This window comes from Atractosteus spatula, chromosome 1, assembly GCF_055471065.1.
Source record: "Atractosteus spatula isolate fAtrSpa1 chromosome 1, fAtrSpa1.hap1, whole genome shotgun sequence".
NCBI classification, from domain to species: Eukaryota; Metazoa; Chordata; class Actinopteri; order Semionotiformes; family Lepisosteidae; genus Atractosteus; species Atractosteus spatula.
Window position 1 is genome coordinate 47,039,700 of NC_142706.1, and position 16,088 is coordinate 47,055,787.

General features: G+C 40.8%; 1 protein-coding gene across 2 annotated transcripts in view; it reads left to right on the top strand.

Annotated features, from left to right (window-relative positions):
• The window catches only part of tmod1 (tropomodulin 1), a 33,880-nt gene that overhangs the window by 12,068 nt on the left and 5,724 nt on the right, over positions 1-16,088 (top strand). The window contains exons 3-10 of one of the 2 annotated variants that reach the window (XM_088912103.1): positions 166-322; positions 3,345-3,464; positions 8,659-8,748; positions 9,666-9,796; positions 10,312-10,419; positions 12,454-12,597; positions 13,259-13,403; positions 14,698-14,958. In XM_088912103.1, the coding sequence (XP_088768229.1) occupies positions 166-322; positions 3,345-3,464; positions 8,659-8,748; positions 9,666-9,796; positions 10,312-10,419; positions 12,454-12,597; positions 13,259-13,403; positions 14,698-14,837 (1,035 nt within the window). In that variant the 3' untranslated portion in view covers positions 14,838-14,958. Of the gene's footprint in view, positions 1-165; positions 323-3,344; positions 3,465-8,658; positions 8,749-9,665; positions 9,797-10,311; positions 10,420-12,453; positions 12,598-13,258; positions 13,404-14,697; positions 14,959-16,088 lie in introns of those variants that run through there. The other variant, XM_088912113.1, reaches the window with a different exon arrangement.

The following is a 16,088-nucleotide window of genomic DNA, read 5'->3' on the forward strand; positions in this document are numbered from 1 at the left end:
CAAACTTTTGTACTTCATTAGCCAAAGGTCAAAACAAAAGCTTCTGGTTTGCACATGGTCTGTTTGGCATGTATTGTAGTCTGTTTTAACCGCTGGACCCATTGGGCAAAGCTTATTTATTCCCCTTGTGACACCTTCTGTGCTCTTCGTCTTGGTGGTGGTCAGAATGCTCTCTTGCCGGCGGGACTGAGGCAGAAAGACCAGACCAAGAAGTCTCCCACAGGGCCCTTCAAACGCGACAGCCTGCTGGCTCACCTGGAGAAACAGGCCAAGGAGCACCCAGACAGGGACGACCTGGTGCCCTTCACTGGAGAGAAGAGGGGTAGGCTGAGGCTTCTGTTTTTTCAACCCCATTCGTGCTGTAGCAAAGTGGGCTTTATTCCTGACACCTGTCACAACAGGCATATTCTGCATTTAAGTGATGTAGATGTTGTTATGTTGCGCCTTGGGGCAAAGTTGTTGTGGAAGGTGCTATATAAAAATACATTGAATTGAATGTTATTTAAGGCAGAAAAAATGACATTTTATTTAGAAGGCAGGTTTCCATCTTGTGTCAGAATGTCACGATATGTTTTTTATTAGCTCTTAAAATAACCTTTTTTTTTTCCCAGCACATCCATTTATTTTAGAATCCTCTGTTTTGCCATTAGGATGTTCTGACATTGTGTTTTCAGATGTTTCTTGACAATGATGTTGCAATGTACCACATCAAACCTTCAGTTAAAAAAATCTTATACAGCTATTAACCCGCTGAGCTGGTAAACTCTGATTTTTAGTTTAGTTGTTATAGCACTTCCGAATTACAAACAGATCAAGTACACATGAGAGGAACTGTAAAAGGTCCGAATGCTATTTTGTCATTATAACAACTTTGATCTGAATCTGAAACCTAATGATATTTAACTTTGAACAAAATGTAATTTATGTGCTGTTTGTTTCCAATAAGTAGAAAGTCAAACATTACAACTGGCACAACTTACTCAAATGTTGTGTTACTGCTTGTTCTAACTACCTCTGCTCTCTCCTATACTCCTCTGTTCTGAAACAGACCAGTGCTGGTATTCATGCTCTTTAACATTCTCATATAGCTTATTAAAGGGGGGTGTTATTGGTAACACTGCTGCAGAGTGATGCAATATCCAGTAACTGTTTATCAGCATTAGTCCCCGTGTGTCAAGTGTGGCTCAGGGCACTAGTAGAGTGTCTGCTGTGTGTTTAGTTCTGGGTTGGCTGAAGTAGGCTGTGGTATTCCTGGGTTCTTCAATTGCTATACTTGTACACATTTAGTATCATTTGCCTGCTGGTTCTAAGCTGAAGCACTTGGTTAAACATGGTACACCATAAAATGAAAGAGTCACTGGGCAAGTAGAGCTTTAAAAGCAGTCGAAATAGCAGTGAAAACCCAAAGGGTGTAAGATACCACAAATTCATGTAATCCCTGCTTGCATGGCCTGGAAATAAACCGCAAAATGCCAGAGATGGTTTCGTGTAACACAAGCCAAGCTTTGCTGCTACAGTCCCATGAGTCTCGCTGTCCATTTTTTTTTCCAACTGTACAGCTGGCCAATTCACCGCCATCTTTTAACTTGTGATCTGCATCAGTCCAGCAGATTAACAGCCCCTGGTGGGTGCCTTTGGTCCTATGCTGTTGTATAAAGAACAAAGCTTAGATTTCACCCATGTGACAGTGAGCGCTTCATGTCCTGTTTTAGTTTGGGGGGGGTTGCTAGGCTGGGTAAAATCCATGTACCTAACCTTGGCAGGGCTCAGCTAATTGTACAATTGTACCTTCAGGTGAGAATGCCATTTCTTAGTGTCCAGCAGTTTCTGCTCTGCCTGTGTTCAGGCTTGTACCCCTGCAGTGAACTGGAAGAACTGCAAATAGGCTTCCTTCTGTAAAGACAGCAGGAGGTGACTGTCTGGCCTTTCGGTGACATCACCACCAGCAATGGCTGCGGAATGTTTTGGCTCTTTCGGTCGTTTTAAGAAAATAATAAATAAGAAAACAATTTGAAACAGATATTAAGTTTTGGGTAATAATGAAAAAAACGAGGCAAAAGACATAGAAACACCCAATACTGTTTGAGAAAGGTAACTGAAGAGGAACAGTGAGACTGAAGTAGGTCTCCCCCTGCTCGACAGTCTGCAAGGCGCCATTCTGACAAATCTGGAGACCACAAGTTCCCAGTCCTCCTCAAAAAAATCTTTATTGAACTGATAGACTTCAGAAAGGGCATGAATAGAAAACTATCAGATTTTACTGAAGAACTGAACGGAATGAATAAAAGGTGGTTACTGCCTACTAGAGGTTGGATACCACTGACATGGCACAGACCTGCAGCGCCCTCTAGCTCACACATAGGTCCACTCTGGGCAGGGCAATTAAAATCCCCCCTCTAGCTCTGCCTCACTGAGGTCCAGGCAGCATTCAGTCATTTCTGCTTTACTGCTTCAAAATCCTCTGTCTGAAATCTACGAAATGCCTTTCCTGGATTGCCAGCTGCAGGCTTCTTACAGATAAGCCAGAGGCATTTTGCTTTTTACAGCCTCAAATTAGGTCCTCCAATATACGCTGAATGCAAACATAAGCTCTCATTTTTCCAGAGGTTCATCATATTTCAAAAACATTTCGATGTTGGCATATTTATGGGTAATTTCATCTTCTTATTACTATGCTACACAGGCATTACTCCACAGCTACTAGGCTTGAACTGTGATCAGAAGGACAATGAATAAGTTTGCGATGCCAGTTGTTAATAAGCAGCTGGTTCAGTGTGTATTACAGTTGTTTGTGCTTCATGATATAGTAAAGGTGGGCATTTTTAGTGTGCCAGTCCGAAGTGATAATGACAGAAACCTTATAAGTATATAATAAATACAAGGTGTCTGAGTTCACCAGAGATCTATGGGCATTATCAATCTTGGTAATTACTGTGGGTGAAAGGTTTCAGCTAGTTTAGAAACTGCCAACATAAGACTTCAATACTTTACACTTAAATAAAGAAAATAAGTCAATTTTCTCCAATGTGAGGCCTCCTCTTTGCACTGTAACCCACCTGTGTTTAATAGCATATCTCTGGATAGAGTGCCTAACAGAAGTATTCACTCTCTTCCACTGATGTCCCATTTTGTTGAGTTAAAAATAATTGTTGACTGTTTTTAATCAAAGTGAACATTTTTAATCAAAATGGGAAAGCTCAAGCATGAAAGGAGTTGAATGCCAGCAAAATCTCGAAAGAAAAATCAAAACCTTAAATATGTTGATTGCTTGAGTGTTTGCCAATCTAAACTCGGGTGTCTGTGCGTGAGGGGTTGGTTTCACAGCGGTTTCCTTGCGCTTTCAGGGAAGGCCTGGGTCCCCAAGTCGAAGCCTGTGGACCCGATAATGGAGAACGTCACCCTGGAGCCAGAGCTGGAGGAGGCCCTGGCTAACGCCAGTGACGCCGAGCTGTGTGACATTGCAGGTGAGGGGACAGGATAGCCGTCTACCGCCACCAAAGCCACTCGCCATTGTTACTGCCCCCAGTAATGGCTTTACATAGCTGTACTACATGTAACAATAATAATAATATTAATAACAACAATAATAATAATTCTTTACACTTACATAGCACTTTTTCTGGACCCTCCACTCAAAGCGCTTTACAGGTAATGGGGTCTCCCCTCCACCACCACCAATGTGCAGCCCCACCTGGATGATGTCACGGCAGCCACAGTGCACCAGAACGCTCACCACACATCAGCGATCAGTGGGGAGGAGAACAGTGATGAAGCCAGTTCAGACATGGGGATTATTAGGAGGCCATGATTAGTAAAGGCCAGTAGGAAATTTAGTGAGTGCAGAGAGTCAGGACCTCAGTTTTATGTCTCAAAGGATGGCGACTGATAGTTCCCCTTCACTGTACTGGGGCATTAGAACCCACACAGACCACAGGGTGAGTGCCCCCTACTGGCCCCACTAACACCTCTTCCAGCAGCAACCTTAGCTTTCCCAGTCGTTCTCCCATCAAGGTACTGACCAGGCTCACACCTGCGTCAGTGGGTTACCAGTTGTGAGTTGCAGGGTGATGTGGTTGCTGGCTAGTAGTAACACATTTAATGTGAGTGCAGCAGACCTTTTCACACTCAGGGAGTGCTTCTTTTTGTGTTTTTTTTAACTTTACATTCAAATTAATTTCATATTCTAAGTTAAGGATGTAACCTGAGCACAATATGCAGAACATACTGGCCCTTTGTGACCTGTAAATAGTTTCTGGGTGCTTCCAAGCTTTCATTTAGATGCAAAATATGTTTTAAAACATCATCTCACATAAAATTACAGAACGTCATTTAAGCCTGCGTCATCTTGACTGGTGATAGGAATGTTCCATCAAAAAATCTAATTAACTTGATTCCCTTTTTACCTGCCTGATTGGCTTGTTAAACTTAGTTTCCTTTAATGTGGTCCATGTACCAATATATGGCCACTTTTGAGAATGTCTTCGAGTGTCGATCATAGGTCAGTCATACTGTAGGTCATAGGTCAATCATAGGTCATTATTTTAACTGTCGTAAATGTGGATGAGATTATTGTACAGGGTTAATGCTAAGTACAAATGCGAATGAGCCGATTGGACACTCTTTCGCACCAAAATAGAAGATGATAAGATTTTTCTGTACGTGAAAGTGCATTTAAAACTAAGACACAAAGGGTTGCAGGAATAAGGAACATGATACCGTTCCATGTTGTTGAAGCTGATAGCCTGGCTGCTTTCAAGTAATGTCTGGATGAGACCCTCAGATCAATTAGATAATAGCCAAACAAGCTATGGGTCAAATAATGGCTGCCTCTTGTTTGTAACCATTCTTACTGTAGGCCTTACTTGTATTTCATTAATGTAAATATTAAAGTTTTATGTGTACATGAAGATTTTGTCAGTGATGTAAATTTCCAATATTTCTATTTCCGTATGAAAAAAACATAAAAGTAATTTTTATTGCTGAATTATATTCCTTTTGAAGAAGGAAGCAGTAAACTGTTTGCACACTACAACTTGAATACTCCTCTGCTATGGCTCTGGGTATCTTTAATTGAAATATGTAAGGTCGTAAAAATTAGTCAATTAAAAAAAATCTGTACCGATTGTGAAAATAATAGGAATTGAACATACAGCCTCCACCTCACTGACGTATAGCAAGATCTGTACCGATGTGTGATCCTTTAATGATATCATCATGAGCCACTGCAGACACTTCGGAAGTTGCAGAGATCACAGTGTTGCTGGGACCTGAGAGATCCCTGGACACCTAGTAACACCTGACAGTGCTCATCACTTGAGGCAGGCCAGGCTTGAACTCATGACATCTGGAGCCTGGAGCCCGAACTGCAGTCAGGGCCAGTGCCTTTTCCAGTTGAGACAGTCAGCAGCAGCTCACGAGCCAGGTGAAAGATTCCGTTGTACTTTAAGATGTAACAAACAGCTATTCTAGCATTTACAGACTTATTTCACACTGTATTCTACGCTTCTCATCACAGTCCACTAATGGCATCTCTGATTTATTTCAGCCTAGTCCTCCATTTGCAGGAGTGTCCTTCAACGTCTTGAACTGAAGGAGTGTGATTTTTGTTATTGCTTCTTATACTTATGAACAAAAGGGCATGTACACACTTTGCCACTGTCAAGATCAGTTCTTTCCGGGCCCTATGCGGACGACACAATCCGGAATTGTGAGGATACAATAGGGAAAATAGCCATGCAGGAGAAGGGTCTGGAGACGGGGGGTGTGCAGGTGTCCAGGAGGAGTGAATCCAAGGCGAACAATCCAAGGGTAAATCCAAAGGGGGGATCCAATATGGGAGGCAGAGTCCAAAACCAGGGAATCCATCCAAAGGAACTAAAAACACGAACCGGGTCGGAACCGGCAGGGCAGGGAATCAGGAACAGGAAACTAAAACCATGACGGAGCCAGACGCGGCAGGACCCCGGGCTCTCACGAAACGGGATTCAATGAGAAGCCTCGGGCAAACGCCTGCGTCTGGCTTTAAAGGTGGAACTAAAGAGGGGCTGGGCAAAGGAACAGGTGTGGGGAATGGGGAAAACAAGGAAGGGCTGGAGCGCCCTTAAGAGGGAGAGTAGCGATCGTGACAGCCACAAGATTTCTCCTTATTTCAGTTGTCAGCATTTTGCAATCTGATGCCGTTACTGTAGGCCTCTCTTCTTCTTCATGGTGGTGTATTGCTTTCTGTTTTATCATCCTAACCACTCATGTTTATTTTGCAGCACAGCAATCTGCTCTCCTCTGGCATCATGACATCACCCATTTCATTAGCCATCTCTCTGGGATTGTAAGCTATCTGTCTGCGGCGCGCTGTTTTCTCTGGGTTGTCAGTGGATTTAAGCAGCAGTCGATCCAGTACAGCCAAGCGCGTTCTTGGTTCATTTACAGAGCCCAGGAAAAGAAACTTAAAATGCTCTTAGTGTGTTCTGTTTTTTTTTCCCCCACGAAAATACCTAAGGGAAACTAATATGAATGAAAATAATTTCTTCAGCAGATCTAAACACTGCTGATCCGCTGCTGTTTAGATTAATTGAAATCCACTCTTCATATTCCTCTATGGCAATGGCATATGTGAAAACTTTTGGACTTTGCTGGCTTGGTTAATAGTTTCAAATTAACATGGATTGATTTTGCCAATCCCTGAATAAATGAAATTACCTGAAGCATTATATGCTGTTTATTTCATTTGTTACATTTTAATTTAATGTACTTCAGCCTCCTCTGTATAGTTTCAGGAATTCACTAGTTGAGGTATTGGGCTATAGTGCTGTTTTTGATGACACTCTCTGTATCTGTGGACCTTTTCCAGCATGCATGAGGTGCCAAGATACAGTATATGCCCACTGAGAAACCCTTGATTGTTCATTATTTGTACTATGTCCTTATTGTACTGCTTATCCCATTTTGATGAAAGAGGCTGATAATCATATATCTTCTTGCTATGTTATGTTTTGCTTGCTAATGTGTTTAAAAGTCAATACAAATTAAGCAGCTGCAACATAAGAGATAGTCTGGATCTGTTGAATGCCAGGAGTCCAAAAGTAGTTTGTCTGTCTGTGCAGTTTTATGTAGCTGTGGCTGCTTGTTCAGCATTATTCAATGGCTGCTCTGTTCTGTTCTGTATCTGTGCCTCAGTCAGGAGTTTTCACCTGGGAAAATGTCATCTGTGATTGCATGTCTCCACACCTCCTCTTCTTTTCCATGTTCTTGAATGAAACTGCTGTTAATATGTTAAGTAACTAAAATGATGTTGGAAAACTCTACTCAAAACGGCAAAATGTACAAACTACGCATTCTCTCATTATCGCTGTGTTTTTCATCTTTAATCATACAAGCCATGCAAAATTTCTTTTGTCATCTCCATCTTTTGTATATAATTTCCTCTTTGTTAAATTTACTGTTTGTGGGTTTTCATTTTAAAGAAATAAAATAGTAAATTATTTTTGTTACAGCAGCTTACATGAACTGTTGTTTGCAAACAAATAACCTACAACAAAAGGAAGATAACCTGCTAACGACTTTTAATACAATTGCAGTTGGCGCAGTGGTACTTTTTCCGTGTATATAAGGACTTGAAGAATTTTCTTAATGGCCAGTCCTTCATTGGAACTGTGTTGCAAATGGGGACTGAAATGAACCGTTGCTCACTGTAGTGTAGCGATTCCCTGAGGACAGCAGAGGAATATATTCCACACTGCCACAATGTTTGTATAAAACTATAAGAAATCCATATAACATCAGGACAACCATGATAAGATTTACTTTGAAACTACCTACAGTAAATCCCATCAGGAATTTGAATTGGCACAAATGTTTTTTTCTCTCTACTTTTATATTGTTAGTACATTCAAGTTTTTGGTTTGTAATTGTCTTTCTAGTCCTAGTCCTAGGTTGCACAGTGCAGTTCAAAACAAAATCTAGTGCAAGGATGTTCCCTCGATTTCCTTTGTGCTTGTCTCAAACTCTTGTCAAGTGATCTTTTCACAGTATTGATAATTGTGAATGATTCCTCCGAGTTTTGCTCAGTGTTTAATTACCTCAGGTCAAAGTTCCACTGAGCATCCTGAACTTTGTTTGAAATGACAGGTTTATTCAGCTCTGGAGATTCCTTTTAAACATTTGAAGTCGATGTGTAGAACTCCAGCTCTAAGGCAGTTGTTTACCTCTTCATGATTTGATAACCAGAACTGAAAATAGCATTCAAGGTGGCATTGTAGGAAGTCATACATTTAATACAATATCCAAGATTTATGTTGAGTTGAAACTATTCTTGATTTTCTAGTAATTATCAACATTATGACAGCGTTGTGACTGTTGCAGGGAGGACAATTTATGAATGCTTGCATGAAATCGATTGGTGTATCAATGGAGAAACAATACATGCTTTATCGTGTACATGTATTTTTTTGTCCCCCTGGCAATGCCTTTGAAAGAGAGCCAAGTGCAAGAGAAAGACTGTTGCCTGCTGTGTTTGGATGTCTGTGCTGAGCCTATTGTGACTTGTGATGAAGACGTGTGTAAGATTGTTTTTGTAGCTCTTGGCACTACGAACCAGAAATCTTTGCTTCTGATTCTGGAATGTTCCCCCAAGTCAGCAGTGTTCTCCATCTGTCCTTACAGCCATTCTGGGTATGCACACACTGATGAGCAACCAGCAGTATTATGAGGCTCTTGCCAGCAGCACCATAGTCAACAAGGAAGGCTTGAACAGTAAGTGCTCTCATATGCCCATATAAAATGTCAGCAAAATTTAACCTTCATTTTTGTTATGTTTCCATCTTAACCAGGCACAAGCCCACCCATGGCAACAACAAAGTTACAAAGGTTTCTCAAACATTTTCGGGGACGTGTACTTTGTAGCTACCTCACACCACATTCTCCTATGTGTACATTTTTACCATAGACGTGAAAATGTCATCTATCAACATTCAATTCAATTATATTGCAAGATGATCTAAACCAAAAAAATCATATACATTTAAGATACGCAGGGGAGCCTAGTGATATTGCTGTGACCTACAGGTCTCCACCCCTTTATGCTCAATTTATGGAGTTTATCAGCTCGGCTCAAAGTGAGAATACAGTACACAGGTGTTTGACTAACAGGGTATGACATGTGTGGAGTGTGAAGTCTTTCTCACCACATAGGTGCAAAGAGCAATGACCCCAAAAGCAACATTGCAGTGAGAAGTATTTGTAGAATTAAAAATAATAACAGATTTAGCCCCTCCTTAAAAGACATATTAGAGATTTTTCAGGGCTGATGATGCATTTTGCAGTTTATGTTTAATTATATACTATTTCTGTCCCTACTCCCTGAAACATTTGTAAAAAAATATTCCTATAGATGAGTTCCCTAATTTTCAAGAGTACAGGCTTTAATAAGCTTTTCTTATTAACTGTGCTAGTGTATGATATTTTAGTATCAATGCAAAAGAATCTCCAGTGACCTCCGTGAATGAGAGCAGTAACTCTCACGGTCATTCCTTATAGAAATAATCAGAATTGTAATGTGATTTAAAGCTTTTATCATTAGTTGCCTGAAGGTCTTTATTTTTAATATAAGATTAGAAATTTTCAATTGCAAATGAGTACTCAGATTTCATTGCCTTTTCAATTTCACTAAGGTGTAATTCAGTCTACCCAGTACAAACCGGTGCCCGATGAAGAGCCGAACTCCACAGACATTGAAAAAACACTTGAGAAGATAAAGAACAATGATCCAGACCTGGTGGAGGTGAACCTCAATAATATTAAGGTAAACTCTTGACTTGTTCTGGCACAGATTGGTTCATGCTAATACCAGGGCAGAAGACAGAAGGTTGATCTGGTTTCAAATGTAATGTTATGTAGCTCAGAAGTAGCTTGGGATATATTTTAGCTTGACAATGAAAGAATGCAATTGTTCTAAAAGAAAGGATTAATGGCAACATTTGAATGTCCTTCTTTTTCCCCCAGCCTTGAGATTGTGTAACACATTATGGTAACACCGTGGATGAAGGTGGTGTAGATGTAGCCCTTCTGTGTAAAATTCTGTGTCTGAATTTTTTGTGTCGTACTGCAAGATGTGTTTTTTGTTGTTTACACTGTTTGTCAGTGACCTAATTTGAAACAATGTGGTCTGAATACGTTTTTTAGACGATAACATTTTGGTGTGTGACGATAAATTCAAACCGAAGCCTTTTCTCCACTGAACTATGCTGGTAAGGTGTAGTCATGGTGTAGTTTGTGGCTGTCCACTGAAATTAAAGCGAGGCTTTCTTGTGCCAACAGAACATTCCGGTGCCCATGCTGAAAGCCTATGCAGAAGCTATGAAAGACAATACCTATGTTGAGAAGCTGAGTATTGTAGGAACCAGGAGTAATGATCCAGTTGCTTATGTAAGTAATGTATCTCAATGTCCACACACTGTAACTAAACAGAGACAGCTTCTTTAAGCAAAGAAGTTTTCCATTTCAAGTTTTTTCTTCTAATTAGATACTTTATTGTCCAGTCTTAAGGAAATTTGCATTTGGCTTCTCCCATAAAAGTACAAAACACACATGGAAAACATAGAAGTCCCATAAAATCACAACAACAGTACATAATACATAAATAAATGGATAAATAAATAGGAAGTGGGGGGACTGCATTTACATACATTCATTTGAGACAAAGGACTTATACATGGTTTTATTTGAATTTGGTCCCCTATACCGCCTCCCTGATGGGAGCATTAAGAATTGAGAATGGAGAGGATGGGTGAAATCAACTTTGATGTTCCTTGCCAATCTGAGAACTGTATTATGATATAAATTGTTGGACTGGGGCTGCTGTTTCCCAATTATTTTCCTGCTATTTTCACAATACTGGACAGATTGGTTTTGCTTTTCAGCCCAAGGTTTCCATACCAAACTGTCATGTTAAATGTCAGGATGCTCTCATGCTTTTATATGCCATCTCTAGGAGATCTTAGTTTTATTTAAACGGCTTTTCAGTTAATCTAAGTGTACAGTGTTTGTAATCTGGACTTTTCTTCTTCACTTCATTTTAACCATCAAGCTCCGTGAAGTTGGCCCCCCTAAACACAGCACAAACGATGAAACCCACATCATTTGTTAGTGCTGCGTTTGTGCCGTTAAAAGTAGCGTTTGGGCTGCTTTCGTTTCCGAGATATAGCTCCTTGTTTTTTTCGGGTAATCACGTGACTTTCTACAAGGAAGTTTACAGGTACCAACATTCTCGGTACTTTAACTCCTGAGTGTTATGAAAACACTGCAATGCAATTTTATACCAAACTCTTTACTTCTTTAATATAGTCTGTTTTGTGAGGGTATAACTTAATAAACATTGTAAAAAAACTTTTTGCTTTGGATTTTATAGCAATACGCACAGTTTACTGGATACGTTGTAAAACGTTGTTGTCCAAATAGTTAAGGTGATCTTTACAACACACAGGCAGCAAATGGACAGTTTAGCTCGTACCCTTAACATTTTACAGACAATCAATATCGAAAAGGCACATTTTCCTTTTCTTTCCCTACCGTGACACGCGGTTGCCAAACATGTAACTATGGGATACCATTGCGACAAGACCTCCACAGCATGTCATGATACAGACCGCATCTATATCGCGGCAGCGTATATCGTGACAATGGGCGCGTGACTATCACGACTGGCGCCTTGCTTCCGTGGCACCCTGGTGCTGTCGCGACAAAGGGGTCATATCATGACATGATATGCCCAGATAGGACGTGTCACGATATATGGATTTCGTGTCGCGACATGGGGGCAGGCGTTTGGTCGGGGGTATGTCATATTGTGATATTTGGACTCCATGTTGCGACACAATGGCAGGGGCATTTTGTCAGCCGTCATATCGCGATATATGGATTTCGCCAGTGATGCACCAGTCACGACAGGTATCGCGATAGTAACGGTGCTGGTATTGTGATGTGATCGTGCACCTCTATCATGACATGCTATCTGAGACGTGAAGGTGCTGTGGATGCCATGACATTCTTTGTCTGCTATTCAGTCTTGTGGTCATTTATTGAAAACCAAAGGAAACCAATGGATGTGTAACTGTATATACAGCATGTTTATACAGCACACACGGTTAACTGGGGCTGCAGTATTTGGACCAAGAGCTATATCTCAGGAATGAAAGCAGCACAAACTGTTTGCTGTTAGAGTTCTAGCCAACTAGCCCCAATCTTACCTTTGGAGACTCTCAACCAAGCATGTGTTGCTGATCGGAGAATCCTGGTCACAATCAAGCAATAACATGTCCTAGACTAGACTAGCGAAGTCTCAACCATTATAGAGCTACACCTGCTCTCGGAACACCATGAGAGACCATATTTCTTATTGATTTTAAAAAGGTGTTTTAATTTGTTGGAAACCTTATGGGATTTTTCCTGCATTTGCAACAGGCCCTGGCAGAAATGTTAAAGGTAAACGCCACACTGAAGTGTCTCAATGTCGAGTCCAATTTCATCACGGGAAATGGGATATTGGCCTTGGTGGAAGCTCTCCAGTTCAATTCATCCCTAATAGAGCTGAAGATTGACAACCAGGTGAGAAGGAACACAGAGCAGGAAGCTGGTTATTAGTGTCATGAGAAATGAAAAGAAATGGAAGAATAACAGCAGAAACACTAGCAATGTTGCTTATCACCCTTATTGTAATGCACAGGAAAGTTTAGATGAGGGCCTTGTATTATGCAAATTGCATGAAAAAATGTATATAGCGCATAAACCTGGTAAAATGTCATGCTTTTCCTGTAATAAGAAAAATAAGGCTAATCTAAATAAATCTTTGTAGTAAGTTATTTTTTTATCATGATTAGAAGGAAATATCTATGTATTATGGGTCCCAGTGATACAGGCATCAGAACTCCATGACTGTAAATAAAAATATTCAGAGGAGACGGTGAGATTCTGAGTTTTCGTTGTCCCTCATTAATCTAAACTGAGAGTGTGAGTTAGTAACTGTCTCTCTATCCTAACTGGAAGTTTCCAGACTCTAGCCGCGCTGTAGCGATTGGGAGGGAGAAAAGGTATCGGTGACAGTTGTCTGCTGCGTTGCACGTATATCATTGCCGTACCATGGCTTCAAAATCATATCTGTCTGCCCTTTACATATGAACACGTAAATGTGTTAGTTCCTGGCATGTTTGAGAAAAAACTCAAGGCTCCCAGAAGCCAGCGGCTCTCACTCCCCCTCCTCCCGCTGCAGAGTCAGCAGCTGGGAAACAAGGTGGAGATGGAGATTGCCAGCATGCTGGAGAAGAACACCACGCTGCTCAAGTTCGGCTATCACTTCACTCAGCAGGGGCCGCGGCTGCGCGGCTCCAACGCCATGATGAACAACAACGACCTGGGTGAGTCCACTGAGGAACCCGGCTCTCCTCATCAGCCTTAAAATGGACGATCGGGTCCTGTCTGCTCTTTGTGTGCTAAACCCAAGTACCTGTCTTCGCGTATCACGTATGCATATGGAAGCATTTTGCATTTATGCATAAAAAAGCATTTTTAACAAGTATACTGAAATATATTTAACGTTGCTCCAGCAGCCAGTTGCATGCTTGCTACAGAACCTAGAACATTTTGTACCTTATGCTAATTTTTAAGGTCTAAGAACAGGTCTCTCGCAGGACTGTAGTGGGACTGTTTGCTTCTTTACGAAGGAGATTTAACAATATCTTGTTAAATAGCCTCTAGGAACTCTCTGTAAACTAGGAACTAAATGTTCGTTTGAAAGTCTGACCTCACAGGATTGGTCTAGGTACATATGATGACGCTAGCAGACTGCTGTCGTCAGAGCTAATCATAAACTGAGCTAAAATATAAACACAATGCTGGCAGATGAACTTGATTAGAAGTTCTAGGAACAGAGCCAGCTGAATACCATACATCAAGTACTCTTCCAGGAAGATTTCATCATCATTTGAGACTCAATCTCCTAATTAACTTCTGGTACCTCGCCAATCAGGACTGAACTCAAAACACTGAATATTGTAATAAACAAATGGAAGAATTTGAAAAATACAGCTATTCATACATTTATGGATTTTTTATGTTAACATAACATAAATTTATGTTAAAAGCAATCAAATTTGTCTGAAATCAGAACACACAAGTGTTTTATGTGAAGGCAGCTGGCTTTTCTTTGTTTTCATTTAAGTTTATCCTAGGTTGTTAATATCAGAGAATTTCAATTCAAAGAACGGTGAATAATTGTGAAGTTTATTTCCAAGATACTGCAGGTGTGTGTCAGTTTTGTAAGTTTGTATTAAGTGAGTAAGGGAAACAAATCGTTTTGAAGAAAAATGGAAGATTTCCATGTGCACACCTATAGAGCTCTACTCTGTAGAGAATAGGATTAAAGACTTGTCCAGTGTGACATGAAAGTGATGTAACTCGGAAACGGTGGTGGTCTCGTCCAGCTTCAAGCTGATAAGATAGTCTTCCTCTCTGAGCCCTGCACACGCCCACCTGCAGGAGGCAGTGGTAGAGCTGGTCTGGGAAGCAGAAGGATTTACTGGAGTGGGGCAGAAGACTTTGAAGTGAATTGTGTAGCACCTCCTTTTAATCGATGCAGCTCGCGAGCTCTTAAATGCAGAGTGCTGGTCGACATGAGCTTTAATTCACTTCTTCACAACATTTGTGTTGCAGCTCGTATGATTCGATCGGATGGTTCCTGGCACAACTATTCCACGTTGGAGCTGGAGGATGTTCTGTCTAAGTATAGACATAATTATCTTAACTGCTGTGACTCTTGCTCTCATCTGCAGGACCTTCCTGTCTTCTCCTGATCCGGCTCAGTCTTGTGTCCACTGCTCTCCTTTTTTTCCCGCTCTTTTTTTTTACGGCTCTGTTTCACAGCTTTGCTTGCTTCACATCCATCTGCCTGTGATGTTGAGTTGCAAAATTGCACTGGGGGTTTTTCGGTTGTTTTTCAAGAACGAAAAAGCAAAAGCATAAAAAAGGCACAAAAGCGCCTTCTTTTACGGACATATTTTCAAATCGTAGTTTGAATCAAAACATCTTCCTTGAAATACACTTTTTAAAATTCCCTCTGTTTTTATAGTAAGATAGTCATCTCCATTTCAAGAGTTCCTCTGGGCCATAGAGATTCCACACAGCAACAGATACTTCTGTAACCCGTCTTGAGCATTTTGAATAGGGGCCGTGTGCAGACTGCTTTATCCTATGTGGAGACTTGATCTCTACCCTGTTCAGCACCTATGAGAGTACATGGAATGGAATGTTCTTCACTGTCAGTAATGTGCAACACTAGTTAGATTCAGGACAGAAGAGGGGAAGAAATCAGCCACAACTAACTGCTGTTCATTGACAGAGAGCAGCCATACTGAAGGTCAGAGCAGAGTCCACAGGATGTTTAGATATCATGTGATGGCGCTACCAAGATGTGTAGTAGCTGGATAGTTTCTGATAGTTTAAAAGATTGGTGGAATAGCTTTGGCAATATTGCTTTTTTACCAAAGAAAATGCAACATTTCTAGGGATTCAAACACCAAACGACTTTCCTAGAGAAGTGTTGCTAGAGTAGAAGCTCATTCTCCCTGTTCTTCAATTATTACACTTCAAGAGGACACATAGTGGTAATGGTGGTTTGCACTAAACAAAGTAATCAATTTCCTTTCAGTATACACTCCCCATGCACATGAACTGTGACTATATTAGCACTCCTGTTGTGTTGTATATCAAAATAGTTCTCCAATCAGACTGGTTTTCCCATTTTTGGAATGCAGTGTGCTTTCTACCCATGTGTTATTCAGAATTATCCCTGTTCTTCCTTGTGTTTGAGAACAAAAATTACAGCTTTTTATGGTTCAGGTACTAAAAGTAGACCTTAAACTCTTCTGAAGAGAAGCAGGTGGAAGTGAAGTGACTCAAGCTGAGGCAGAAATCTGTAACCACAGTGCCCTTGCAAGTAGCCATTGTTTAGAAAAGTTCAAAGCTTTTCAACGTTTACTTTAAATGTGCTGTTCAGAGGCAAATTAAATCCTTAATGCGTTGTCTCAGACCTCAGAGGCAAAACT